The sequence below is a fragment of the Somniosus microcephalus genome, chromosome 3, assembly GCF_052327205.1.
Source record: "Somniosus microcephalus isolate GS21.2 chromosome 3, FLI_Smic_1.0, whole genome shotgun sequence".
NCBI classification, from domain to species: Eukaryota; Metazoa; Chordata; class Chondrichthyes; order Squaliformes; family Somniosidae; genus Somniosus; species Somniosus microcephalus.
The window spans coordinates 170,640,550-170,668,188 of NC_140989.1; the positions used below are offsets into that span (position 1 = coordinate 170,640,550).

Sequence of the window (27,639 nt, forward strand, 5' to 3'; positions counted from 1 at the left end):
ATGTGTTGAAGGTACTCCCACAGTGCCGTTAAGTAGGAAGTTCCAGGATTTTGACCCATTGACGATGAAGGAGCAGCGATATATTTCCAAGTCAGAATGGTGTGTAACTTTGAGGTGGTGGTGGTCCCATGCGCCTGCGGCCCTTGTCCTTCTAATGGAAGAGGTCACGGGTTGGGGAGGTGCTGTCGAAGAAGCCTTGGCGAGTTGCTGCAGTGCATCTTGTAGATGGTACACACTGCAGCCACGGTACGCCGGTGGTGGAGGGAGTAAATGTTTAAGGTGGTATTCACTTACATACAGCGTTAAAAATCTATCAAAGCACCAGTCTGCTGAAAAGCCTGTTCTACAGCAGAAAAGCCGTCTTGCTGCTTTTAAAACACACTGGCTAAAAATTCAATTAGGCCCGAAAACGGGCGCGGGGATCGCGATTGCTTCCAGTATATAAACCGTATTTCAATTTGAAGACTGTATTCCAGCCAAGCTTCGACTAGGTTTAACTTGCAGTGTATACTTAACAGTAAATTGGATGATCAGGTGAGCTTTGACAAGGTTCCACGGATGGAAGACGACACTGTTAGCCTGCATATCGGCTCAACGAGCAACACAGAACAATGCTGTAATCTTTAAACCATATAAAAATCAAATGAACGGAGCAAAAAAAAATCAGCATAAAAGATGGCTGAGAGATAAATTGGTATTTTATACTTACAGGGCTGGATTTTGTCAATGGAGGCGGGACTGCTGCTTGTCGTGTCAGTGTCCTGCCTCCATCCTCGCCTGACCATTCAGAGGGATTTTCCTGATTGAGCTTGTTAAGCCCGCCCGGCGGGCTCAGCAAGCCAATTAGGGAAGAAGTCACTGACAGATCACGTCAACGTCAGACATGCTATCTGTCAAGACTTCTTGAAAGAAGAAATGACAGCGTTTGACAGCTCTGTGAAGCTGTCAAACACTGACATTCTCTTGAGTGATTCGTTTTTGTGGTGAGGACTGAAAAACGTAAAAAAAAGTAAATTTCAGGTTTCTGATGGATCGGAGGGTCCATCAGCCATTACCTGAAATTGACAAGGTGGATGTCCGCTCTCCCGATCCAGCACGGCTAAAGGCTACAGAAGTAAAAAAAAGGTAAGTGAACACTTTTTTAAACTTATCACTCACCTGTAGGAGTCTACGTACTCCTAGCAAAAAATACTGAACTCGGAGAGGTTCAACAGAAAAGGTTTAATTGTCGAGACTGCATGTTGAACACAAAATGGCGTCAGAGACTACACCAAGTCCGACTGCCTTTCATCAGTCCACAGCTTCGACTGCTCCTCCCCCGCTCTGGGCTTAACTATGTTGCAGATTGAGTTTCTTAAAGGTGTGATCCTTCGTAAAGGCATGACGCCTGATTTATAGTCTACGGACCGAAAAGCGGATTGTGTCCTTTCTGTGATCGGTACGCCACACAGCTCCCCCCAGAATCCGCTAGTAGGGAGTGTACGAACCGGCGTGGCGGCTTGATGGCATGGCCGGAACGGCTCTTGGCAGTTGGTGTCGGGAGCGGAGCGGTCGGACGCGTCGGGCTCTTAGGCGGTCTGCCCCGCGGTGGGGGTTGGCCCACTTGAACGGGTTCGTCGGGCTCTAGGTGCACCAGCTTGAGCCGGTCGACCGACACCTTGTCAGTTCTGCCGCCCACTTCGAGGAGGAAGAACTTGTTCCCCGTCTGGAGTACCTTGTAGGGTCCGTCGTATGGAGGCCGTAGAGGTCCTCGGTGGGCGTCATGGCGCACGAAAACAAATTTGGCCATGTGCAGGCTAGGTGGTACGCGGGTTGCTGGTTCGCCGTGCCGGCCGGTGGGTACCGGAGCGAACTGTTGTGCTCGGTTGGCGAAAGCGCGGCGTTGCTGGTCAGCCGACCAGGGGGTCGTGGCGGTGAGCAGGAACTCTCCGGGTACACGCGGCGGCTGGCCGTACACGAGTTCCGCCGCCGAGGCTTGCAGGTCTTCCTTGACCGCGGAGCGTAGGCCAAGTAGCACCCACGGGAGGCAGTCGATCCAAGCCTCGTCCTCGAGGCTGGCGCGGAGGGACGCCTTCATGGACCTGTGGAATCGCTCGCACAGTCCGTTGGCTTGGGGGTGGTAAACCGTGGTGCGGTGAACGGCCACCCCGAGGTTTCGGGCGATGGCGGCCCACAGATCAGAAGTGAACTGCGGGCCTCTATCCGACGTCATGTCGGAGGGGACGCCGAACCGAGCGACCCAGGTACTGATGAACGCCCTCGCGATGTCGGCGGTGGTGGTGGATGTCAGTGGAATGGCCTCGGGCCAGCGGGTGGTACGGTCCATGATTGTCAGCAGGTGCGTGTGACCTTGTGATGGCGGCAGGGGGCCGACGAGGTCGATATGGACGTGGTCAAACCTTCTTTCTGGCACGGTGAACTCCTCGAGTGGGGCTTTGACGTGCTGGTGGATTTTGACACGCTGGCAAGCTATGCAGGATCTGGACCAGACGCGCACATGTTTGCGCAGGCCGCGCCAGACAAATCGGTTGGCCACCAGTCTAATGGACGCGCGGGTGCCAAGGTGTGAGAGGCAGTGGACGATGTCGAACACCCGTTTTCGCCGGGACTACAGGGCGGGGTTGCGCCAAGGAGGTGTCGCATTTGACTGTGACGGCGGACGGGCCGCAGGCGACATCGGTCATTCGCAGCCTTGGGAGGGTTGTGGGCACGGAGAGCAGATCGGGGTCAGTGCGTTGCTCCGCTGCCAGTTGAGCATAGTCCACTGCCAGGTGGGCGCCGTGGAGGGCGGGATAGGCAGTCGGCCACCATGTTGTCTCGACTGGAGACGTGCCGGATGTGCGTGGTGAATTCGGACACCGCGGCGAGCTGGCGTTGTTGCCTGGCTGACCACGGGTCCGCAGATTTCGCCATCGCGAATGTCAGGGGTTTGTGGTCGACAAACGCGGTGAAGGGGCGGCCCTCCAGAAGAAATCTAAAATGGCGGACTCCCAGGTACAGTGCGAGGAGCTCGCGGTCAAAGGCACTGTATTTGGCCTCCGGGGGGCGCAGTTGGTGGCTGAAAAAGGCCAGCAGTTGCCAGGCCCCGTCGACCCACTGTTCGTACACGGCGCCGACCGCGTGGTCGGAGGCGTCCGTGGTGAGGGCCACCCTGGCATTGGGCTGTGGGTGAGCGAGCATGGTGGCGTTGGCGAGCGCCTTTTTGGTCGAGTCGAAAGTGGTCAACATGTCCGCCGACCACTCGATCGCCATTCTGTCTTTCTTACCCCGGAGGGCTTCATATAGGGGCAGCATGAGGGAGGCCGCTCCGGGAATGAAGCGGTTGTAAAAGTTGATCATCCCCAAGAACTCCTGGAGGCCTTTGATGGTGGTAGGCCGGGGGAACTGCTGGACGGCTTGCACCTTGGCGGGCAGGGGAATGGCTCCGTCCTGCGTGATGTGGTGGCCGAGGAATTCGATCCTGCTGAGGCCGAATTGGCACTTGGCTGGGCTGATGATGAGCCCTTGCTCACTGAGCCGCTGGAACAGGGTGCGGAGGTGCTCGATGTGTTCCTGCTTGGAGGAACTAGCTACCAGGATGTCATCCAGGTAGACAAAGAGGAACTTCAGGTCCCGGAGGACCGAGTCCATGAGCCGCTGGAAGGCCTGGGCCGCGTTTGAGGCCGAAGGGCATTCGGAGGAACTCGAATAGCCCAAAAGGGGTGATTATGGCCGTCTTGGGAACGTCCGTGGGGTGGACTGGCACCTGATGGTAACTGCGCACCAGGTCGACTTTGGAGAAGACTGAGCGCCCAGCCAGTCTAGCCGAGAAGTCTTGAATGTGCGGTATGGGGTACCGATCCGGCATGGTGGCGTCGTTTAGGCGCCGGTAGTCCCCGTAGGGGCGTCATCCCCCGTCGGGTTTGGTGACGATGTGGAGTGGGGAGGTGAAATAAAGAATAGATTTGCCTTTCTAATCTAGGCTTTATTAACTTAAAAATCCTGTAGCACATCTTTCAACACCCAGTCCCAACTAAAGGCTGGAAAGAACTGAATTTAAGATGGCCACCACAAATCACATGACATCAACTACCAATGAGATTACAGCATATATCCCAAGGCAGGAAACAAACAACCAATCACAATACTTCTTACTAAACATAAAGAATAATCACCACATTCACCCCTCTTAAAATATACTCCAACCTAAATAACCTTTACAATTTATAATTAATTATTTACAACTAAAACTATGCACAGACAAAATAAAACTATTCAACATGACACAATACTAAGTGAGCAACAACAAATAGTAACATTGCACATAAGTATTAAGTATCTCTCAACTAAAACAATATAATATAATATTTCAACAATTTTAAAACATTACTATCAATTTAAAAGTCCATTTTCAATCGGTCGACCAGATATCTTGTTCGTGTCGACCTTCTTAACCTTGGTGAAATTCCTTGCCCTCCCACACCAGGAGACACAAGTATCTTCTGCAGGAAGGCTATCCATATCCCGATCTTCAACGGTTTCCGGATTAGAAATCCCATCAGGAGGTAAACTGGGACGGTCATGAACATCCATCGAGGGCTGGCTAATAGAAGTATAATTATCTGCAGTCGGATTGGAAATATTCGTAGTATTTGTAACAGCATCCACGTTATCTGAATCATGACTATTGTTAATATCCTCAGAAGAGGGCTGGCCACCACAAGGAGCCAAGTCTTTAATTGAAACGGTACTTTCTTTCCCATCTTGGAATCGAATATGAGCATATTGGGAATTTGCCTCCAACAGCTCCACCTCCTCCACTAAAGGATCATATTTTGACAATCTAACATGGCGTCGAAGCAGCACAGGTCCCTGCATAGTAAGCCATGAAGGTACCGAATATCCCGTAGTAGATCTCCGCGGATAGTTAAAGAGCCTTTCATGGGGGGTCACATTAGTAGCCGTTGAAAGCAATGATCTAATGGAATGCAGGGCATCAGGCAGTACCATTTCCCACTGTGTATTCTTAAGGTTCCGGGATGTCAAAGCCAACATAACTGCCTTCCAGATCACCCCATTGTATCGTTCGCACTGTCCATTACCCTGGGGATTATACGGGGTAGTTCTGCTAGTAGAAATTCCCCGACTCTGAAGGTATTCCTTCAACTGGGAAGACATAAAAGAACTTCCCTGATCCGAATGGATATACGCAGGCATCCCAAAGATGACAAAAAGTTGAGTCAGACATTTGATAACTGTAGCAGCTGATACATCTGCGCAAGGAAAAGCAAAAGGGAACCTTGAAAACTCATCCACAACAGTAAATATATATCGGTTTTGAGTAGTTGAAGGAAGAGGCCCCTTGAAATCGACGCTCAAACGTTCAAAAGGAGAAGTAGCCTTTATAAGATGAGCTCGTTGAGGCTTAAAGAAATTCGGTTTACACCGAGCACAGATAGAACATGATGAAGTCATCCGCTTGACGTCTTCAACTGAAAAGGGCAAATTCTTACTGCGTACAAAGTGTATCACCCTCGTAACCCCAGGATGGCAGAAGGCATTGTGAAGATTAATAAGCGTATCTCCGTGAATCACAGAACAATAAGCCCTCGACAGCGCATCAGCAGCAACATTATCCTTCCCCGGACGATAAACTATATCAAAATGGTAACATGCCAACTCAATCCTCCACCTCATTATTTTATCATTCTTAATCTTTCCAAAATGTTTGACATCAAACATAAAGGACACAGACTTTTGATCAGTTACCAACATAAAATGTCGCCTCGATAAATAATGTCTCCATTTACGCAGTGCTTCTACTATTGCATACGCCTCTTTCTCTATTGAAGAATGCCTTTTTTCACTATTGTTCAAGGTACGTGAGAAAAAGGCCACAGGTCTTCCATTTTGGTTCAGAGTAGCCCCAATTGCAAAATCAGAAGCGTCCGTGTCAATCACAAAAGGAACCTGCTCATCAATAGAATGCACAACTGCTCCAAGGATATCCTTTTTAAAATTATCAAAACACGTCCTGGCCTCCCATGATAGAGGATATGTCGTAACCCGAATAAGAGGCCGGATCTTCTGTGAAAAATTTGCAATCCAATTAGAATAGTAAGAAAACAGTCCAACAACTCGTTGCAAAGCCTTAGAATTAGTAGGACAAGGTAAAGCAATGAATGGTCACAGACGTTCTTGGTCTGGTTTAATCTTGTTTCCCGAGATAATGTACCCCAGTAGATTTACCTCAGTGGTCGAAAAGGTACACTTCTCTTTATTGAAAGTTAAACTAACTTTTTCCGCAGCTTGAAGGAATCTTTCTAAATTAGAATCATGCTCCACCCTTGATTTGCCACACACCGTGATGTCATCTAAGTATGAAAAGGTGTCAGAGAGAGAGTTATCACTTATAAAAGCATCCATTGCCCGTTGAAAACAAGCAACACCATTAGTAACACCAAATGGTATTCGGCAAAACTGATACAGCTTTCCACCAGCCTCAAAGGCCGTATATGGTTGATCCTTCTTAACAATAGGAATCTGATGATAAGCACTCTTTAGGTCAATAGTGCTAAAAACCTTATACTGAGATACTTTATTGATAAGCTCATCAATCTTAGGCAAAGGGTACGCATCTAATTGAGTATACCTATTAATAGTTTGGGAATAGTCTATCACCATTCGTTTCTTATGTCTCTCGTTAGTCGTGACAACTACCTGTGCCCGTCAAGGCGAACAACTAGGTTCAATGATTCCTTCCAATAAGAGACGTTGAACTTCAGAATTAATAAATTCTCTATCCTGACTGCTATACCTTCTTGACTTGGTAGCAATTGGCTTACAATCCGGCATCAAATTGGAAAAAAGTGATAATGGAGAAATGGATAAAGAGGTTAATCCACAAATAGATAAAGGTGGCTTAGTCCCTCCAAATGAAAGACTGAGAGACTCGTGTAACTGAAGCACATCATGACCAATCAAAATATCCGCACAGAGATTAGGCAAAACAGATAAGCGTATATCAGTATACGTATTACCTAGAAGAATCAATTTCACAAGGCAACAACCAGCTACTTGTGAGAGTCGTCTGAGCCATACACACCTGATAGGAAACAGGCAAAATTTTCAAATGCTTCTCCTTTGCAAACTGAAGACTTATAAAACTCTCGGTACTGCCCGTATCTATAAGGGCCTTCACTTCCAACCCATTAACTTGGGCCGTAACTATAGCTTTGTTTAGGCCATGAGCAAATGCAGCAGAAATTGATGCAATAAACACCCTATCTAAAGGCTGAATAGTCACAGAGGAGGCAATTGAACCTGATGATTTACACACACGTGCGTAATGACCTCTCTTGCCGCATTTACTACACACAGCCTCCCGAGCAGGACACTTCAGACGAGGGTGCCGGACGTTCCCACAAAAATAACACTTCTGAATCCTAGAGGCAACAGCTGCTGAAGTAGAAACTGTTTCAGAATCTAGTAAATCACTCCTATTAAGTCCACATAATTCCTTTTCATCCGGAACTGCCGAAACCACAGTCACAGGCCGATTAAAAAGAGCATAAGAATCCGAACTTCTCTGAGCCACATCCAATGTAGAAGCTTGCTCAAAAGCACTCTTAAGATCCAAAGTCTTATTTTCTAACAACCGCTGACGAATTGATCTAGACAGTAATCCATTAATAAAAGCATCCCGTACCGATTCTTCCTTATATTCTTCAGCCGTCACGGCCTTATAATTACAGTTAACACTAAGGCACCGAAGTGCTTGTAAATAAGTATCCAAAGATTCTCCCACCTGCTGCCTACGGGCAGATAGAAGGTGACGTGCAAATACCTCATTCTTTGGTTTAACAAAAATCTTTTCCAATGTAGAAATAGCCACTTCGTAAGTTTTACAGTCCAAAATATACTTATACACATCCGGAGCAATGTAGTTGATCAGCATATTCAGCTTATTTAGAGACTCTTGATCCAACACGCCCAAAAAGTTTTTAAATGTACAATACCAGTGTTTCCATTTATCATCCACTCCTGCAGAATTAGGGTCAGCATTGAATCGTTCTGGTTGAAGATATCGCTCCATTCTGACATAAAGTTAATAAATTGAAATAAAGAATAGATTTGCCTTTCTAATCTAGGCTTTATTAACTTAAAAATCCTGTAGCACATCTTTCAACACCCAGTCCCCACTAAAGGCTGGAAAGAACTGAATTTAAGATGGCCACCACAAATCACATGACATCAACTACCAATGAGATTGCAGCATATATCCCAAGGCAGGAAACAAACAACCAATCACAATACTTACTAAACATAAAGAATAATCACCACAGGAGGCCATGGGGCTGTTGGAGCGGCGGATGATGCCAAGCTGTTCCATTGTGGCGAACTCGGCCCGCGTGATCTCCAGCTTGGCCGGGTCCAGCCTGCGGGCGTGGTGGGCCTGTGGTGGGGATGAAGTGTTCTACCCCGTGCTTAGCAACTTTCGCGGAGAAGGTCGGGTTGGTGAGGGCTGGGAACTCAGCCAGGAGTGCTGAGTAGTCGTCCGTTGAGCGGGCGCGGCACTGCCATGCCATTTCGGCGGGTTGGGGGGGTGGCCATGGCGCCCGGGATAGGTGACATGGTGTTCATGTCCACGAGGCGGCGCCGAGGCATGTTGACCAACAGGCCGTGAGCGCACAGGAAATCCGCACCGAGGAGCGGGGAGAGCACCTTGGCGGTGATAAACTCCCAGTGGTAGCGGTGGCCTGCGAGGTCGATGGTGACGGTGCAGGTGCCGGATGTCGGTGCCGTTGGCAGCAGCCAGCGCAGAGCCGCAGCCGCCTCGCTGGATCTTGAGGGCGGACGCGGGGATGATGCTGCGCTGCGTGCCCGTGTCACATAGGAAACGGCGTCCGGAGGCGCTGTCCGTAATGTACAGCAGCGCGCCTGCTTGCCCCACGGCCATCGTGTAGGCCGGTGTGGGGGCGGTTGGAAACGTGCAGGGATGGCTGCAGCAGCGTGCCTGTGCGCCGAACCGGGTATGGAAGTAGCAGTAGCCCTGGGTCGGAGGGCTTGGGGGACGCGGGGGCCTCGTGGCCAAGCTGTGTGGCCGCGCGGTAGAGGGTGGAGCGTGCGCCGACGCTGCGGAGGCCAGGTCGGGGGTGACGGTGTGGTTGGAGCCGGCGGACAGGAGCTTATTGGCTTCGTCGGCCAGGGCCTCGAGGTCCGTGAGGCTGGATGCCACGATCGCCGGGCGGATGCTGGGAGGTAGTTGGCGGATAAAGAGCGTGCGGAAGAGGGAGCCGGGCGGTTTCTCGTCGGTCAGAGCAAGCATGTGTGAGAGCAAGTCTGACGGCGTGGAGTCACCGAGGCCCGGGAGGTCGAGGAGGTGGCAGTTGCGCAAAAATTGGGAGGCTGTGAATTTTCTAAGGAGCGCGGCCTTGAGATGTGCGTACTTGCCTTCCTCCGAAGGGTTTTGTAGTGTTGTCCAGACTTTCGTGATTGCGGAGCTGCCCAGGGAGGTGAGGAGGTAGTCGTACATCGTTGCGTCGGCGGTGATGCCGCGGAGTCGGAATTGCGATTCGGCTTGAAGGAACCAGGCGGTGGCTAGGTTCTCTCAGAACTCCGGCAGCTTCACACAAACTGCGTTTGTGTCAGCCATGGTTATGCTTAGGAGTCGTCCTGAGCGTCGGGGTCACCAATGTAGGAGTCTACGTACTCCTAGCAAAAAATACTGAACTCGGAGAGGTTCAACAGAAAAGGTTTAATTGTCGAGACTGCATGTTGAACACAAAATGGCGTCAGAGACTACACCAAGTCCGACTGCTTTTCATCAGTCCACAGCTTTGACTGCTCCTCCCCCGCTCTGGGCTTAACTATGTTGCAGATCGAGTTTCTTAAAGGTGTGATCCTTCTTAAAGGCATGACGCCTGATTTATAGTCTACGGACCGAAAAGCGGATTGTGTCCTTTCTGTGATCGGTACGCCACACACCTTGCATACTTACCACTCCACACCTGCACCCATCACTCATCTCTACACCTTACTTCCAGGTGTCTCCGACCGCCGCAGACCTCCTCCACGTCTCCGCCAACCCAGCGGGGTTCTCCGAGGTCGGGAAGCCTTCACCTGTGAAGGTAAAATGGCACTAATCCGTTTTTCTGCTTGTTAACTACCTGTTAATAGGCAGTTAAAAGGATTAAAAGCCTTTCCTGCCTCCAGGAGACGGGACCCGAAGCTGCATATCTTCCCGCCTCCTGGCAAAAGGGCACGGAGGCGGGATGGGGGCAGGTTTGCCACCTGCCCCCAATTTCTCCGATTTTATGTGCTGTCCCGCCTCCTCAGAGCTTGGAAAATCGAGCTGTGGTCGGACATTGTGCACTTTGACACTGGCATGCAATACATTGCCTGTACCAAAACAAAACTAGTTGCCTTCTTGAGCTGGGTCAGCGTGCATGCTGCAGCATCTGTCAAAGGCTTTAACTGTTGGACATAATTCAATAGCACTTTCATGATGGCTGGCACTCGGGTGATTGTACAAAATGCCGTCGTGAAAGTTTGGCACTGCGACTTGCTGTATTTGCATCAGGATCACTCAGCACATTACTCAGTCTGCTGCCGCTGGTGTAATGTAGTGCTGTTCTGCCCGCTTGAGGATCCCTGATTATAATTGCTCAACCTTTGGTGGCCGTGCCTTCTGTTGCCTAGGCCCTAAGCTCTGGAATTCCCTGCCTAAACCTCTCCGCCTCTCTACCTCTCTCTCCTCCTTTAAGACGCTCCTTAAAACCTACCTCTTTGACCTAGCTTTTGGTCACCTGCCCTAATTTATCCTTATGTCGATACATGTCATTTTTTGTCTTAAAATGCTCCCATGAAGCGCCTTGGGACGTTTTACTACGTTAAAGGCACTATATAAATACAAGTTGTTGTTGTTGTGTTTGCCAACACTCAACTTTGCAGGGCCAAACTTGCTTGCTGTCCAACTGGGATTGACTGCTCCTGGATTAGGAGTGCAGAACGGGGAATATTTAATTGGACCAGAATTTAGCTCTGTCCTCAGGACAAGATGAGGTGGAACAATCTGGCTTTGTGAGACATGCAACTGTATATTATGGTCAGGAGTCCAAATGTAATTCTGAATGTAAAGAAGAATTTTCTAATTAATTTTTAATTTGGAAAATTATATTTTTTTAGCTGTAGCTTTGTGTAATAAAAATATTGCTTCAGAAATGAATATCCTGCCATTTTTATCAAGTTCAAAATCTGAGTTCAAAAGTATGCAAATACTGAAAATGTTAAACTCCAGGTCCTGTCTGCTATGAGAAACTGCAGCAACGAGTCTTGTAAATCAGCTCCAAGTTGCACACCATCCCAACTTGGACATATATCGCCGTTCCTTCATCGCCGCTGGGTCAAAATCCTGGAACTCCCTCCCTAACAGCACTGTGGGAGTACCTTCACCGCACGGATTGCAGCAGTTCAAGAAGGCGGCTCACCACCACCTTCTCCTGGGCAACTAGGGATGGGCAATAAATGCCACCTTTCCAGCAATGCTCGCATCCCGAGAACAATTTATTTTTAAATCATGAAATATTAAAGCACTGTTTTAAAACATAACTGCTGCAAGGTGATAATGGAAACTCACTCAGACCCACAACACTCTAGTTGAAAAGCCAGCCTTGAACCACCAGAGTCTAATCGCAAATGAATATGCACTAATTGAGGGAATGAAAGGGGACCCTTCGGTGGAGACCTTCTAAGCACTCAGTGTGACTTCCAGAATTGAGACCTAATTTTTATGCTAAGTTACTAAATTTGATTACTCAATGAATAAGCAGGGATGGTGAGTGTGTATATTGCCCAAACAGCTTAATTAATCTTTATAGATATTAAATTACCACTGAAGCTTATTGTATCAGAATCACATTCCTTGTTTAATAGCTGAGTCTTGTCTAACACTGTTAGATGCATATGGCTTATGTGTTACAGAGCACAAACGGCATTCAGGATCTACTGGACATTGCCAAAGAGTCGGTTCCTAATGATCTTTGGGCAAGCACACCTTTAGTACTAAGAGCTACTGCTGGATTACGTCTGTTATCAGGAGAAAAAGCCCAGCATTTGCTGGATAAGGTAACTCCAGTGAAGTAACTGTCTTGCTGTGTTTACTAACGTTGAAACAAAATCATTGATTTGGAGAATTTATGTAATACACATTTATAGCACGTTGTGGAGAAGTAAATAATACATGACTAGAATCAGTGAGTTTAGGAGTCTTAATCCTTGAGCGTTACTGCCACTAATGAGTTCTTTTCATAATTCATTGATTCCCAAATTGTGTATATAAAGTTCCCCACTGTTTTATGAAATGTATTTTCCTCCCCTTTGGGTGCCCTGAGTCTTGCCTGTGCCCACGTTTAAGCCGGCTGTGGGGATGTGTACGAGAACCGCCTGTATAATTCACCCGCTTGTTTTCCTCTCCCAGAGTGAATGAGGCATGGCATTTATGCTCTGGATTTCTATGAAGATTTAGGCAAAACTGGTAACTAGGTGTATGGGAAATATGTGGGTAAGAGCCCACAACCTGTAACTCTGTGCAGCAGTGCCTTAGCACAACAACATACTGTATGACTCTGCTGCCACTTGCATCGGTGGCATTGTTCACGATGAGTCAGACGATATTTTACTTTATGGCAGGAGAGTTACACAATGCGTAATGATATCATTAATTACAGACAAAAGAGATCTCGCTTACTGTTATTGTCTCGCTGCTTCTTTTTTGTCACTCGCTCCATCTTTGTATTCCACTTTTCCTATCTCTCTGACCCACCCGTATCATTGTCCCACACTTTTCACATTGGGGGCGATTTTGTCAATGGGGGTGCATTGGAGGCGGGACTGCTGCTTGTCGGGTTTTAGTCCTGCCTCCGTCAACTTGTGGCCAACCCACGCTATTTTCCCTTGATTGACCTTGTTAAGCCCGCCCAGCGGGTTTAGCAGGCCAATTAAGGGGAAGCCAGATACAGAGAAGGTCAGTGTATGACGTTTCAACTGTCAAGAATTTTTTGACAGATGAATTGTCATTGTTTGACAGCTCTGTGAAGCTGTCAAACACTGACATTCTCTGTTGTTTGATGAGTTCTTATATTCAAGACTCATCAAACCTCTTTTGTGAGCAGAAATTAGATGGATGTTGCATCGGAAAATGCAGCAGCCATCTGTCCTCTCTGCCGGTGACATGCGAGACTCTCCACATCCCCAACGTTTGAAGCCTGCAGGAAGAAACAAAGGTAAGTAAACATTTTCTTTCACTTTCCACTCACCTCACATACTTACCTCTGCACACTTGCACCCATCACTCACCTCCACAGCGCACTTTTGCACCCCGCAGACCCACTGCTCGCCTCGGTGACCCTGGCGGGGTTTCCCGATGTCGGGAAGCCCGTACCTCTGGTGGAAAAATGTGGATAACCCTCTTAACTGTCTGTTAACTATCTGTTAACAGGCAGTTAAGTGGCTGTAATCCCCTTCCCATCTCCAGGAGACGGAACCCAGCGCGGGTCGGCTACCTGCCTCCTGGGAAGGTGGCACGGGGGCAGGATGGGCACCCGCCCCTAGATTCTGCCATTTTCCCGGCAGTCCCGCCTCCAAACCCGCCTCCGCAGAGCTGGTAAGATCGTGTCCATTGTGTCTATTTCACTCTGTCCAATTTCCCCTGCCCTCCCCCCCCACCCCATTGTTTCCTGCTCACTCTTTGTAAGTCTCTTCTCCCCCTTTTATGTCTCCATGTGGCTCTCGCGCATGTTCCTTTTACTGATGCATTCAATATCTATCTCCTCCATTTTTTAAAGCCCAGGGTATGCAACAAGATGGGAGCTAACATGCTGGGTGGGGTGAGATTCTTGAAGAGGTACTGTAACAAAGCTGATACACTGGAGGGACTGACAGGTGTGGCAAGGTGTCTGAGGTTAGGAAGAGGTTTGACCTGGAAGCAAGTTGTGTGGAGGGCTGTACCTAGGAGTGATCATGGGTATGGGGTGTGGGAGAGCTGAGGGCTGGGCACCCAGTGGGATTATGGTCTGGGTGCTTGAAGGACATTGGTGGTGGCTGGGATGTAGCAGCAATTGGAGGGGGGGTGGCATGGGAAGGCTTGAGAGTTAGGCAAGGAGGTCTGGGACCACTGTGGATGGGGTTTGTTATATTTTGGATAAGTAAAGTTTCATGAGACTGCGGAAAATTACAAACCTAGCAAAAATATATTTGTGAAGAATACAAGCCAGCATGATTTATTTTGTCTATTCTAGAAATAGTGAATCTTGCAGCACAGAGCGAGGCCATTTGGCTCATCGTGCCTGTGCTGACTCTTTGAAAGAACTATCTAATTAGTTCCACTCTACTTGCTGTTTCCCCAAAGCCCTGCAAATGTTTCCTTTTCAAGTATTTATCCAATTCCCTTTTGAAAATTACTATCGAATCTGCTTCCTCCACCCTTTCAGGCAGCGCATTCCAGATCAGAACCACTTGCTGTGTAAAACAATTTCTCCTCATCTCTCCTCTGGACCTTTTGCCAATTATCTTAAATCTGTGTCCTCTGGTTACTGAAAACCCCCTCCCAGGGGAAACAGTTTCCCCTATCTACTCCTTCAAATCAAAGTGACTTTCTTTCCCATTAATGGGGCAGAAATTAGGATCGGGGGCTTGCTGCGCGAGGCAAGCCCCCGATGTGCACTTACCCGACGCGCCGGCCGTTGAGCTTCAGGGACGCCTGGAATTCCTGTTTTAAAATGATGACTCCCGGGCAGCGTCTGACGTCACGCCGCCCAGGATTGCAGCCAGCGCGAAGCCTGGAGCGCGCAGTGCAAGTGAGACACGCCCCTTGAGGTCTCATTTTAAAAGGACACGCCCCCAATGTTTCTCACAAGCTGCAAAGCATTTTTACATGTAGAGCAGCATTTTAAATAGGTTTTTGGTATTTTTATGAAGCTTTTGGTAACTTTTATAAACTTTTAAAAACGTTTACATTATTTTGAAGAATCTGAAGTAGTTTTAAACAGAATTAAAGCAATTTAAAGACTTTTAAAAGCCCTGAAAGCATTTTTTTCATTCCATTTATTTAATTAGCAACGTCGTCGTCGTACGTGTCTTCACACTGTTCCCTTTGGGGAACTGTATGAAGTGGTGGAAGGATTTATGGCCCTGATTAACGCTCATTCCGTGACCGTAACCATCTTTGAACCAGCCATTAGGGTGGTTAGTCCTATGGTGGGAGGGTTTTACGGGCTCCCACAACCTATACGAGGGGGGGGGCGCCACCCACACCCACGGACGCAAATATCCCACTGGATGTCAACCCAGAATTTAGAGCCGGAGCTCCAACTCCACTTGCCGGGACTGTCTGGAGCGGGGCTCGAAACCCTACCCCGTCTGGCCCAGCGGCGGGGATGCTACCGCTACACCAAAGGCCCACTCAGATTAGCAACGTGAAATGGCTGGAATGAGCACAATTCACGGCATTAAAAGAACTCACAATTGAACTGATGATGACCTCAGCAATCTCCTCAACGAGGTGGAGGCGCAGCGCCTGCTCATCATTGGTAATGAGAAGTCCAAGGCGCCGCAAAAAGGACAGATGATAGCTTGGTCTTTCAAGTGGCAGCATAGGGCTCCAGTCACGGGGAGGGAAAAGGCGCAGGAAACGTATGGGTGTCACCTTTTGCGCGGAGTGGGCCTTTTGCGTAGCGGTAAGCATCCCCGCCGCTGGGCCAGAAGGAGTAGGGTTTGGAACCCCGCTCCAGACAGTCCCGGCAAGTGGAGTCGGAGCTCCAACTATAAATTCTGGGTGGACATCCAGCGGGATACTTGCGGGTGTGGGTGGCCCCCCCCCCTCAGATGGGTTGTGGGAGGCCCCCCCCCCCTCAGATGGGTTGTGGGAGCCCGTAAAACCCTCGCGCCACAGGACTACCACCCTAATGGCTGGTATGAAGATGGTTATGGTCACGGAAGGAGCGTTAACGTGGCCAGAAATCCTTCCACCACTTCATACAGTTCCCGAAAGGGAACAGTGTGAGGATACGTACGACGATGACCTCTTGCGCAATGCACCTCCTTGGACCCTCAGTCGCAGATGCGAGTGGGCAATCGTGCAATTGTTAAATTTTTCATTTTATTGACATGTAAAATGTTGTGTTTGCTGTTTTCATTGAAATGTTTATTTGTGACTGAAAGGATATGTAACCTTTTCCTTTAAACAGTGCAGCCTGTAGTCAGTTTGAAAAAAATTAGCAACTTTTATTGGAGCCAAAGTATTTTTACAACAACTATTTGAAAATTAGAACATAGCTAGTTTCCACCTTGAATGTCTTTATTGCACTAAGAAAACAGAAAAAGTCACTTTAAAATGTTAACACATTTTTTTCTGAACTATTCATATTTACAAATGTTTGAAAAGCAGGAAATAGCTAGTTAACATTTTAAAGTTATAAATTATCTACATCAAAACTGACCCTGAAAACTGTTTTATGCTGCAATAAAAGTTCACTGCTTCACTTTAAATTGTGTCTGCTCCTTTCTTTGCCTTGTGGGTGGAGGGGGAGGTACAAGGCGCCACTAGCTCGTGAAGGTGTTGGCTACTAGCAGTTCCCGGGCATTTTTCTCGCTCACGGGCCTCCTGCTTACACAGACGTCCTTGCAAGGAAGAAATGGAAAGAGTTGTTAAAGTAATTTTAATGAAGTGACTGGCTAGAAAATCACCCCGGCCTATGGCAGGAGAAACGCGTTATTGTCTTGGTAATACATCATACCCGCCTGATCAATTTCACAGCCCGAGATGATTTTCCAATGGCCCAGTAATTCCGTTCCAAACGCACATTTAATAAACACAGCAAATTCAATTCACACAGCCACAATTGCTCCTTCTACCTACAGTAATGAAAACCCGTTTAAAAAAAAAAAAAATTAAACTTTAAAACTTACCTCAGCATTTCTTAAAATAACTTTCCTCCCTTTCCCAAACAAAAATATTGCCTTTCAGAAGCTCCACGATAAAATATATCTTCCTCCGCAGCCTCTGGAGCAACTGTACGCATGCTTTTTTCATGTGTAAGTTGTAAGGACTTAACCTCACTGAAAGCATGAATGAAACCGGCGAATTTTACTGCGCATGCGCTGCCTGTGCAGTCGCACGTGCTGTGCCTCTGAACCCCTTCGTTCAGAGGACAGGAAATGCCGGTTTTCCCCGCATGCGCTGTGCATGCTGAAAACCGGCATTTCCTCCGGCCAGACGTGTGAGTACCCCGACCGTACTCACGCATTTGGAACGGAATTACTGGGCCATTATAATTTTGGCAATACAAACGCCATTCATTAGCCTCAGAAGGAAGAGATCCTTAAGTTTAGGGCTTCTAGTGATTGGCTGCAGTCCATGTCAATTAATAGAAAACCAATGTCAGCACAGCCATACCCAAGTGCTCCACATAATGCCTTAGGCTCTATATAGGAGCAGGGCTCTCGGAGAAAGTGTTTTCCAGGCATTTGCAACACCGTACAAACAGCTCTGAGTAAGAATGATCATTGTATCCAGAACTGTTTATAACATTGGAAAGCTTTTTTTTTACACGAATACATTTTCAGTTTGCTGGAAAATTCGAGATAGGAGCTCAAACGAACGTAACAATCTTCATGATTAATTAGGTGCGATTAGTCCCCCTTTCTTTTATTGGTAGATGTTACTGACTGTTCATGCTTGAATCCTTGTCCTTTGTAGTTTCTTATTGAAGTTTAAGAACCTGTACCAAGAATGTATCGCAAGAAAAATCTGGCACTTCAGATATCACAAGCCAGACTTGCATTTATTATGGCTGCAAAGGCATCTTATTTTTTTTAAAGTTCAGGTCACCCATTGGCCTGGAGCCTGACATTTACAGCTGCCCTCTGACCCTAGCAGTTTATAAGCAGGTACAATTAACTGGATTTCTTATGTAGAGAAGTGGCAGGTTGGCAGCTAAAAATCATAGCCGTGCTGAATATAAGATTACCTGTGGGCTACGTCATGTGAGGTCTGGTATTTTTAAATCATAAGATTTATTTAAAGGCTGCATTTTTTCAGGTTGTTGCTTAATGCTGTAAAATGTCATTTACTGCAATATTGCAGCAGTAATGGAGGTAATAGCCCTCTCCTAAACCTTTAGATGTTGAGTGTGCAGGAGCTCCTCTTACTGGGGAATAGGACTCCTTGTATATTCTATTCTGTGTTTTTGACTCCACATGCTGTGTATCTATTTTTGGTTTTGAAATTGGGTGATCTGCTGAGATTTCAAACTACTTTTTTGTATATGCGCTGATGCCATGTCGCACTTGAGTCTGACTATATTCAACTTTTTATGCTTATCCTGACCTATATGCCTCAAGACTCCACTATATTTAACATATTAACCCATGAGTGTCTATACGTAGTGATTTTTTTTTAATGCAGAAACTCCTACATAGTCCTGCCTAAAATACTGGGCACTTGAATCCTTAAGCCTGTTAGAACCCCTTATTACTACAGACCAGGTATGCACAGATTTAACTTCTGGCACTACTGTCCTCCGATCATGCTACTATCTAAATGTGTGTGTATGTGTATATTGGGGTAAATGTAATGTAGCCTGTTGCTATCTGTTAACTTTTTGGGTTAGAATTGACTAAAATTTGGTGTACACCAGTACTGGGTTTATTTTCTGTTGATCATATGCTAAAAAGTTAGTGGAAAAGACTGTTAAAATAAGTACTGTGCATTTACTGAATCCTTTCTCCTAGGTAAAAGAAGTCTTTCAATCGAGCCCTTTCCTAGTGACGGATGATTGTGTTAGTATCATGGATGGGACTGATGAAGGTGGGTACTTGCTCTTATTCACACCCGATGCATTTGTACCTAGATACAAGTCAGGTCTGTGTTAAATACTCCCGATGTCAGGTGTTGCTGTTTTAATGTGTTTTCTCCACCTCCCCTTCATTCTCCCCAAAAGTGTGCACCTCAAACATCACACAGTAAAGTGTGCTAATTTCCATGTGTCACATTAACAAATCTTCCTTCTTCTCTGATATTATCCAGCCAGGTTCAAACTGTGATATTATGCATCATCTTTAAGAGGGCTCTTGCTGGCTGTCGAGTCTGCTGGCAGTACTGATTCAGTAATCCATGGCGTGGAAAATTTTATAATCACACCATGTAAAAAGTAACAAGTGATTCCTAATGCTGAATTCTGGGGATCAGAAGATAATTACAGATGAAGATGGCCATTCAGCTCATCTTAGTTCATTCATCTATTAATTAGTTGCCAGCCAAATGGCTCCAAAATGATTGCAGGGTTTTTGTCTCCACTACTCTATCAGGAAGGCAATTCCAAGAATTCGTCACTCCTCATGTGAAAAGCTCCTAATATAATCCTAAATTTACCTTTTATGAATAGGATGCCGTGGCCCCTTGTTCTACTCATGCAATTTAGTTTGAAGTAATTTTCCAGATTTATCTGCCCCATACCATTAACTTGGATATCTAGCTTGTAAAACGCTAAGATCACCCCTCGGACCCCTCTTTCCAAGGCTGAAAAGCCCCAATTTTTCCAATCTTTCCTCATAATTCAAACTTGTTCTGTAATGCTCGCTCTCATCCTCAGGTCCTGACACTGGTTTGCCTTTCATCTGCACATGTTGCAGCAACTCACAGACTGACACTTCATGACTTATCCCTGCCCCCCTGTTCTCAATGCCCTCAGCTTCTCCCTGTCCCTCCTTGTATCCACCTCCAAACCATTATATGTTGGTTATCATCTGGCTTTTTAAAAATAGATTTAAAAAAAAGGTTACTCCATAAATAAGAGTGAGAGAGAGACAGAAAAGAAAGGACACAGAGGGAAGGAGAGGCTTGCATCGGGAAAGAATGAGGACTAGAAATTCAGCTCCTTTGCGCCTGCCGTTAGCGCCTCTGGGAGGAGATTTACTAGAATGATGCCAGTGATGAGGGACTTCAGTTATGTCGAGATACTAAAGAAGCTGGGATTGTTCTCCTTAAAGCAAAGAAGGTTAAGGGGAGATTTAGTAGAGGTATTCAAAATTCTGAAGGGTTTTGATACAGTAAATAAGGAGAAACTGTTTCCACTGGCAGGAGGGTCGGTAACCCGAGGACGCAGATTTAAGATAATTGACAAAAGAACCAGCGAGTTGTTATGATCCGGAATGCACTGCTTGAATGGGTGGTGGAAGCCGATTCAACAGTAACTTTCAAATTGGGAATTGAATAAATACTTGAAGGTGACAAATTTGCAGGGCTATAGGGAAAGGGCAGGGGAACGGGCCGAATTGGATCGCTCTTTCAAAGAGCTGGCACAGGCACAATGGGCTGAATGGCCTCCTTCTGTGCTGAATCATTCTTTGATTAGTGTTAGTGCGAGATAAATTCAGCATTGATATTTAAATGCAGTGGGAGCTTTTTGATCTGCACATATCACTTCTATTTCCAACCCTTAAAACTTTACATGTAGAATTTGGCATCTCAATGTCAGTTAGTCACTTTTTCAGTGTTTTGCTAACAAACCTCAGTATGACATTAGACACCGAGGGTCTTGATATTAGTCAACGCTATTCTCATACTGATTCTTCGCATATATTTCCATAACTAATACTTTGTAATTGCAGGTATTTCTGCATGGATTACTGTCAACTTTTTAATAGGTAAGCAACAGTATATAGAGTTTATATTGAATAATGATACTAAAATTTGCATGTTCTGCAGAATTGAAATGTACTGAAATATTCATTTTAATGAATTAATTGGCAATGGGTTTTAATTTAAATATATATAAGTAGCTTCTGTTAAATTTTACAACAATAATGGTTTACCTAGCTGCTTCCACCTGAGAGTCCCACAGGGGAGTGCATAGAGTTATACACAGAAAGAGGCCCTTCGGCCCATCGTGCCCGCGCCGGCCATCAAGCCCTCTCTATTCTAATCCCATTTTCCAGCACTTGGTCCGTAGCCTTGTATGCTATGGCATTTCAAGTGCTCATCTAAATGCTTCTTGAATGTTGAGGGTTCCTGCCTCTACCACCTTTTCAGGCAGTGAGTTCCAGATTCCAACCACCCTCTGGGTGAAAAGGTTTTTTCTCAAATCCCCTCTAAACCTCCTGCCCCTTACCTTGAAACTATGCCCCCTGGTTATTGATCCTTCCTTTCTATCTACCCTATCTACGCCCCTCATAATTTTGTACACCTCAATCAGGTCCCCCCTCAGCCTTCTCTGCTCTAAGGAAAACAACCCCAGCCTGTCCAGTCTCTCTTCATAGCTGAAGCGCTCCAGCCCAGGTAACATCTGGGCGAATCTCCTCTGCACCCTCTCCAATGCAATCACATCCTTCCTATACTGTGGCGACCAGAACTGCACACAGTATTCCAGCTGTGGCCTAACTAGTGTTTTGGACAGCTCCATCATAACCTCCCTGCTCTTGCCTTCATTAGCCGAGGCATAGAATATAAGTATCCCATATGCCTTTTTAACCACCTTATCTACCTGTCCTGTTGCCTTCAGGAATCTATGTACATGCACACCAAGGTCCCTCTGATCCTCTGTCCTTCCTAGGATCCTACCATTCATTGTGTATTCCCTTGCCTTGTTAGTCCTCCCAAAATGCATCACCTCACACTTTTCAGGGTTAAATTCCATTTGCCACTGTTCTGCCCATCTAACCAACCCGTCTATATCGTCCTGTAGCCTGAGGCTTCCCTCCTCGCTATTTACCACTCCACCAATTTTCGTGTCATCTGCGAACTTACTGATCATACCTCCTACATTCATATCTAAATCATTAATGTACACTACAAACTTCAAAGGACCCAGCACCGATCCCTGTGGTACACCACTGGACACAGGCTTCCAGTCACAAAAACAGCCTTCGACCATCACCCTCTGCCTCCTGCCACTAAGCCAATTTTGGATCCAATGTGCCAAATTGCCCTGGATCCCATGGGCTCTTACCTTCTTGAACAGTCTCCCATGCGGGACTTTGTCAAAAGCCTTACTGAAGTCCATGTAGACTACATCAACTGCACTACCCTCATCCACACACCTAGTCACCCCCTCTCAAAATTCAATCAAATTGGTCAGACATGATCTCCCCCTGACAAAGCCATGCTGACTATCCTTGATTAATCCTTGCCTCTCCAAGTGGAGACTAATTCTGTCCCTCAGAATTTTTTCCAATAATTTCCCTACCACTGATGTTAGGCTCACTGGCCTGTAATTCCCTGGTTTATCCCTACTACACTTCTTGAACAATGGTACTACGTTAGCTGTCCTCCAGTCCTCTGGCACCTCCCCTGTGGCCAGAGAGGTTCTGAAAATTTGTGTCAGAGCCCCTGCAATCTCCTCCCTTGCCTCGCACAGCAGCCTGGGATACATCTCGTCTGGGCCTGGGGATTTATCCACTTTTAAGCACGCTAAAACCGCTAGTACCTCCCCCCTCTCAATACTAATTTGCATGAGCAGTGTCAGGCCAGGGCCAGGCACGGTTAGCAGCTCAATATTGTAACTAGTCCCCAGATTAGCCTGTAAATACTGCCACCAGAGATCCACTTGTTTTCTATTCATAATATATTAAACTAGCTTTGTACATCGGGCACGCTGTATTTGGGCACACCATTCCTGTTGCACCTCTATACATGGCACCGGTTTCTTCCCTCGCTTCGGTTCTCGCCCCCCCCCCACCCCCGCCATTCTATGTTTAAGTAAATGATTTTCATGAAACTTTTCCAGACCTTCTACATTTTTAGACCTCCCACCCTCCTCCAGCCTTTTGAGTGCCTGCCATCATGCTTGCTGCTTTAGGCAGTCAGTTCCCTGAGACAGAGATGAGGCCACCCCGATATTCCTGCAAACATAGAAAAATAGGAGCAGGAGTAGGCCATTTGGCCCTTTGAGCCTGCTCTGCCATTCAATATGATCATGGCTGATCTTCTATCTCAATACCACATATCCGCTCTCTCCCCATACCCCTTGATGCCTTTTGTGTCTAGAAATCTATCTCCTTATATATTCAGTGACTTGGCCTCCACAACCTCCTGTGGTAGAGAATTCCACAGGTTCACCACCCTCTGAGTGAAGAAATTTCTCCTCATCTCAGTCCTAAATGTCCTACCCCATATCCTGAGACTGTGACCCCTCATTCTAGACCCCCCTCAGCCAGGGGAAACATATTCCCTGCATCCAGTCTGTTTAGCCCTGTCAGAATTTTATACGTTTCAATGAGATCCCCTCTCATTCTTCTGAACTCTGGTGAATACAGTCTAGTCGACCCAATCTCTCCTCATACGACAGTCCTGCCATCCCAGGAATCAGTCTGGTGACCCTTCGCTGCTCTTCCTCAATGGCAAGTACTGTATATCCTTTCTTAGGTAAGGAGACCAAAACTGCACACACTACTCCAGATATGGTCTCACCAAGGCCCTGTACAACTGTAGTAAGACATCCTTGCTCCTGTACTCAAATTCTCTTGCAATGAAGGCCAACATACCATTTGCCTTCCTAACTGCTTGCTACACCTGCATGTTTGCTTTCAGTGACTGGTATACAAGGACACCCAGGCCCCTCTGTACATCTCCCATTCCCTTCCCACCCTGCAGGAGCCCGAGTTCAGCCCTCCAGCGACCCTGTTCTGTCACTTGTGTCTGCAACAATGACTCTCAACTGAATGTCGCTGAATTAAATTGTACAGTTGGTTGTCGGTCTTTCTGGGTCCGAGTTGCCATGTTTAGGTTTAGTATACCTGCAGTTTGCGGGAAGGAGGGGCCCACATCTCTTTGCTTTCAAATACATTCTGAGGGGAATATACATTTTTTTTGATTGATTCACAGGATGTGGGCATCGCTGACAAGGCCAGCATTTATTGCCCATCCCCAATTGCCCTTAAGAAGGTGGTGGTGAGCCGCCGCCTTGAACCGCTGCAGTCTGTGTGGTCAAGGTACTCCCACAGTGCTGTTGGGAGTTTTTGTAGTGGTTTTGATACAACTGAGTGGCTTGCTAGACCATTTCAGAGGGCAGTTAAGAGTCAGCCACATTGCTGTGGTATTGGAGTCACATATAGGGCCAGACCGGGTAAGTCGCCAGATTTCCTTCCCTAAAAGACATTAGTGAACCAGATGGGTTTTTACAACAATCATGGTCACCATTACTAGATTTTTATTCTAGATTTTTTAAATTAATGAACTGAATTTAAATTCCCCAGCTGCTGTGTTGGGATTTGAACTCATATCTCCAGATCATTACTCTAGGCCTCTGGATTACTAGTCCAATAACATAATCACTATGCTACCGTACTAGAGAAATGTCCAACAACTATAAATAACCTCTGTTTGACTCCAGACACCTCTGCCCCCCCCCCCCCCCCCCCCGGCTCTCTCCCCATACTCATTGATGCCTTTTGTGTCTAGAAATCTATCTATCTCCTTAAATATATTCAGTGACTTGGCCTCCACAGCCGCTCCCCGCGCCCCCCCCCCCCAAAGAAAGCATGTGACCGGCAGCCTTCAAGGGACAGGCCTGGCTAACAGCTGGTTAACATACGATTGTGCTTCAGCCACCAAACTACCCGAGAGCAATGCCATTGGAGACTGGCTAGTCTTTACACAATTTCCACTTCACATTTCTTTAAAGGATTGAAAGGCGATTTACCTAATCGTGAATTTATTTTAATACCTTCCTCCGTCTGGTGAATTTTCAGTGTTGATTGTTGTGTATTCTTTTTAGATAGCTTACAAGGGTCAAAGCACAATACTGCAGGAATGCTTGATCTTGGAGGTGGTTCTACCCAGATCACATTTTTGCCGCACAACGAGGTAATTATTTAAAAAATAAATTAAGTAGTAGTCAGAAGATTAATTTCTCTTTTTTAATCCTGCCAATTTTTTCCCCTCCCGTAAGGATCAATTCCACCAGCATTGAATGCTATTTGATACCTCATCTTAAATTACCCTTGATGATGGCTGTGGCAAGCTATTTGACCACAGGGGCATTGCACCCAAACCTGAGTCTATCCTATCCAGATGTCAATACAGATGCGCTTCCAGCAGTGGTCACTGGATAGTGATCAGCAGCACCACTGATTGGTGACTGACTAAATTCTGTCTTTATTACCTGGGATCCAGTGTGTTGGGGGATCGAGTTCCACAGTTAAATCCATTTACAATTAAGGCCATTGATTCACAATGACTAAAAAAGTCAAATTCCGTTTGTATTGCATGGAATACCAGGCTTTTTACTGGCATTTTATGTACTGAATTCTGTCCACTTTTCTGTGAAAACTGTTAATCAGCAGCCCCAGCAATCGGGAATGGGAATCTGCCCTTTTTGTTCTATTTCCCCTGCCCCAACCAAAAAGCACGAAGGCCAATTGTAACATCCTTATCTCCAGCCCAACTGAGATCTGCTAACTCGGCAGAGTAAGGACCAAATCTGTGAGCTGCCTGATCTGGATGGGTCCGATGTTCGTTTTAACTACTCACTGTTTAACCATTTTGGGAGCTATCCTAATTTATCTATATTAAAAAAATACACTTTACGGTACATTTATCCCAACTGTTTCAAAGGCACGATTTCAATTAACTGTTAAACTCAAGGTACAGTATGCAAAGTAAGTTGTGTCCAACAAAATGTGTCCGTGGAATGGGACAAACAGAAATCCAGTCAGAGAGAAGAGCAGAACTTCTTCCAGTCTGGAAGAGAAGTGGTAGTGAATTAAACACTAATAGAAAAGCAAAATACTGCGGATGCTGGAAATCTGAAATAAAAACAGAAAATGCTGGAAATATCATCGACCTGCTGAGTATTTCCAGCAATTTCTGTTTTTATTTCAGATTTCCAGCATCCGCAGTATTTTGCTTTTATCAGTGGAATGGTTTATTTCTGTGTTTTGTGAAAATGCGGCTTTCAGCAACCAACTGCGACCAACTTTCCAGTGCCAGAACTCCTCTGTGTGTAAAACTGCCTTGTTTTCCATAAAATTGTGCAAACATTAAAATCGCCGAAGGTGAGCTGGAGTTTCAAGTGCAATTGGGATTTATTGGCTATCCTTTGTTTACTGCTCTATGATCTGAAACTCCTCTGAAACTGGTGCTACCTGTTTTTACAATAACAACAACTGAAAATGCAAATCTCCCAGGATCATGTGCACAGTTTTAAGGAACTCTTTCATTTGCTGCTTCTGTAGTTTGGAGAACAAGAGTCTCATTCCCGACATTTTACTCTGCGATAACATGCTCACATACTGTCCAGCAGAATGGATAAAGGGTTAAATTATGAAGACAGGTCGCAAAAGCTTGGCTTGTATTCCCTAGGAGTTTATAACCACAACAACGTGCATTTATATAGCGCCTTTAACATGGTAAAACGTCTCAAGGCGCTTCACAGGAGTGATGGCAAACAAAATATGACACCGCGCCACATAAGGAGACAGTAGAACAAAAGAGGTAGGTTTTAAGAAGCACTTAAAGGAAGTAGCGAGGCGGAGAGGTTTAGGGTGGGCATTCCACAGCTTGGGGCCTCGGCAGGTGATGGCACGGCCGCCAATGGTAGAGTGATGGAAATCGGGGATGCGAATGAGGCCAGAATTGGAGGAGCGCAGCAATCTCGGTGGGTTGTAAGGCTGGAGGAGGTTACAGAGATGGTGAAGGACGAGGGCATGGAGGGATTTGAAAACAAGGATGAGGATTTTAAAATTGACTTGTTGCCGGACCGGGAGCCAGTGTAGGTCAGTGAGCACAGGGATGATGGGTGAACAGGACTTGGTGCGAGATAGGATACGGGCAGTCGAGTTTTAGATGACCTCAAGTTTGTGTAGGGTGGAAGATGGAGGCCGGCCAGGAGAGTATTGGAATAGTCAAGTCTGGAGGTAGCAAAGGCGTGGATGAGGGTTTCAGCAGCGGATGAGCTGAGGCAGGGGTGGAGTCGGGCGATGTTACAGAGGTGGAAGTCGGCGGTCTTGGTGATGGAACGGATATGTGGCCGGAGGCTCAACTTGATCCATTCAGCTGGACAGTATGTAAGCAACGTCACGACACTCCGGTTGTCAGCCTCAGACAGTTGCCAGGTTGAGAGGTGATCTAATCGAGATGTTTAAAATGATAAAAGGATTCTATCAAGTAGATACAGAGTAACTGTTTCCCCTGGTGGGGGAGTTCAGAACAAGGGGGGCACATTTTTTAAATTAGAGCTTGGCCATTTAGGAGTGAAAACAGGAAGCAATTTTCACACAAGGGGTAGTGAGAATCTGGAACTCTCTCCCCCAAAAAGCTGTGGATGCTGGGTCAATTGAAACTTTCAAGACTGAGCGCGAAAGATTTTTGTTAGATAAGGGTGTTGAGGGATATGGAGCAAAAGCAGGTAAATGGAGTTGAGGTGCAGATCAGCCATGACCTAACTGAATGGCAGAACAGGCTCAAGGGGCTGAATGGCCTCTTCCTGTTCCTATGTTCTGTTACGACCAGTTTCCTTGCTCACATGGTTCCTGTAGTGTAATCTTTCAAGAAACATTTTTTTCCTCCAATTTAAATCTCACCTAAACAAACATGAGTGGTATGATGAATAATGGATGCCTAGCAGTGGTTCCGATTAATAATGAAGTTAATGGGTTTAGATGGTG

At 46.5% G+C, this 27,639-nt stretch overlaps 1 protein-coding gene across 1 annotated transcript in view; it reads left to right on the forward strand.

Annotated features, from left to right (window-relative positions):
- The window catches only part of entpd6 (ectonucleoside triphosphate diphosphohydrolase 6), a 78,597-nt gene that overhangs the window by 22,264 nt on the left and 28,694 nt on the right, over positions 1–27,639 (forward strand). Inside the window, exons 4-7 of the mRNA XM_085981872.1 lie at positions 11,962–12,105; positions 18,769–18,844; positions 20,647–20,682; positions 24,750–24,838. Of these exons, the coding sequence (XP_085837998.1) occupies positions 11,962–12,105; positions 18,769–18,844; positions 20,647–20,682; positions 24,750–24,838 (345 nt within the window). The remainder of the gene's footprint in view (positions 1–11,961; positions 12,106–18,768; positions 18,845–20,646; positions 20,683–24,749; positions 24,839–27,639) is intronic.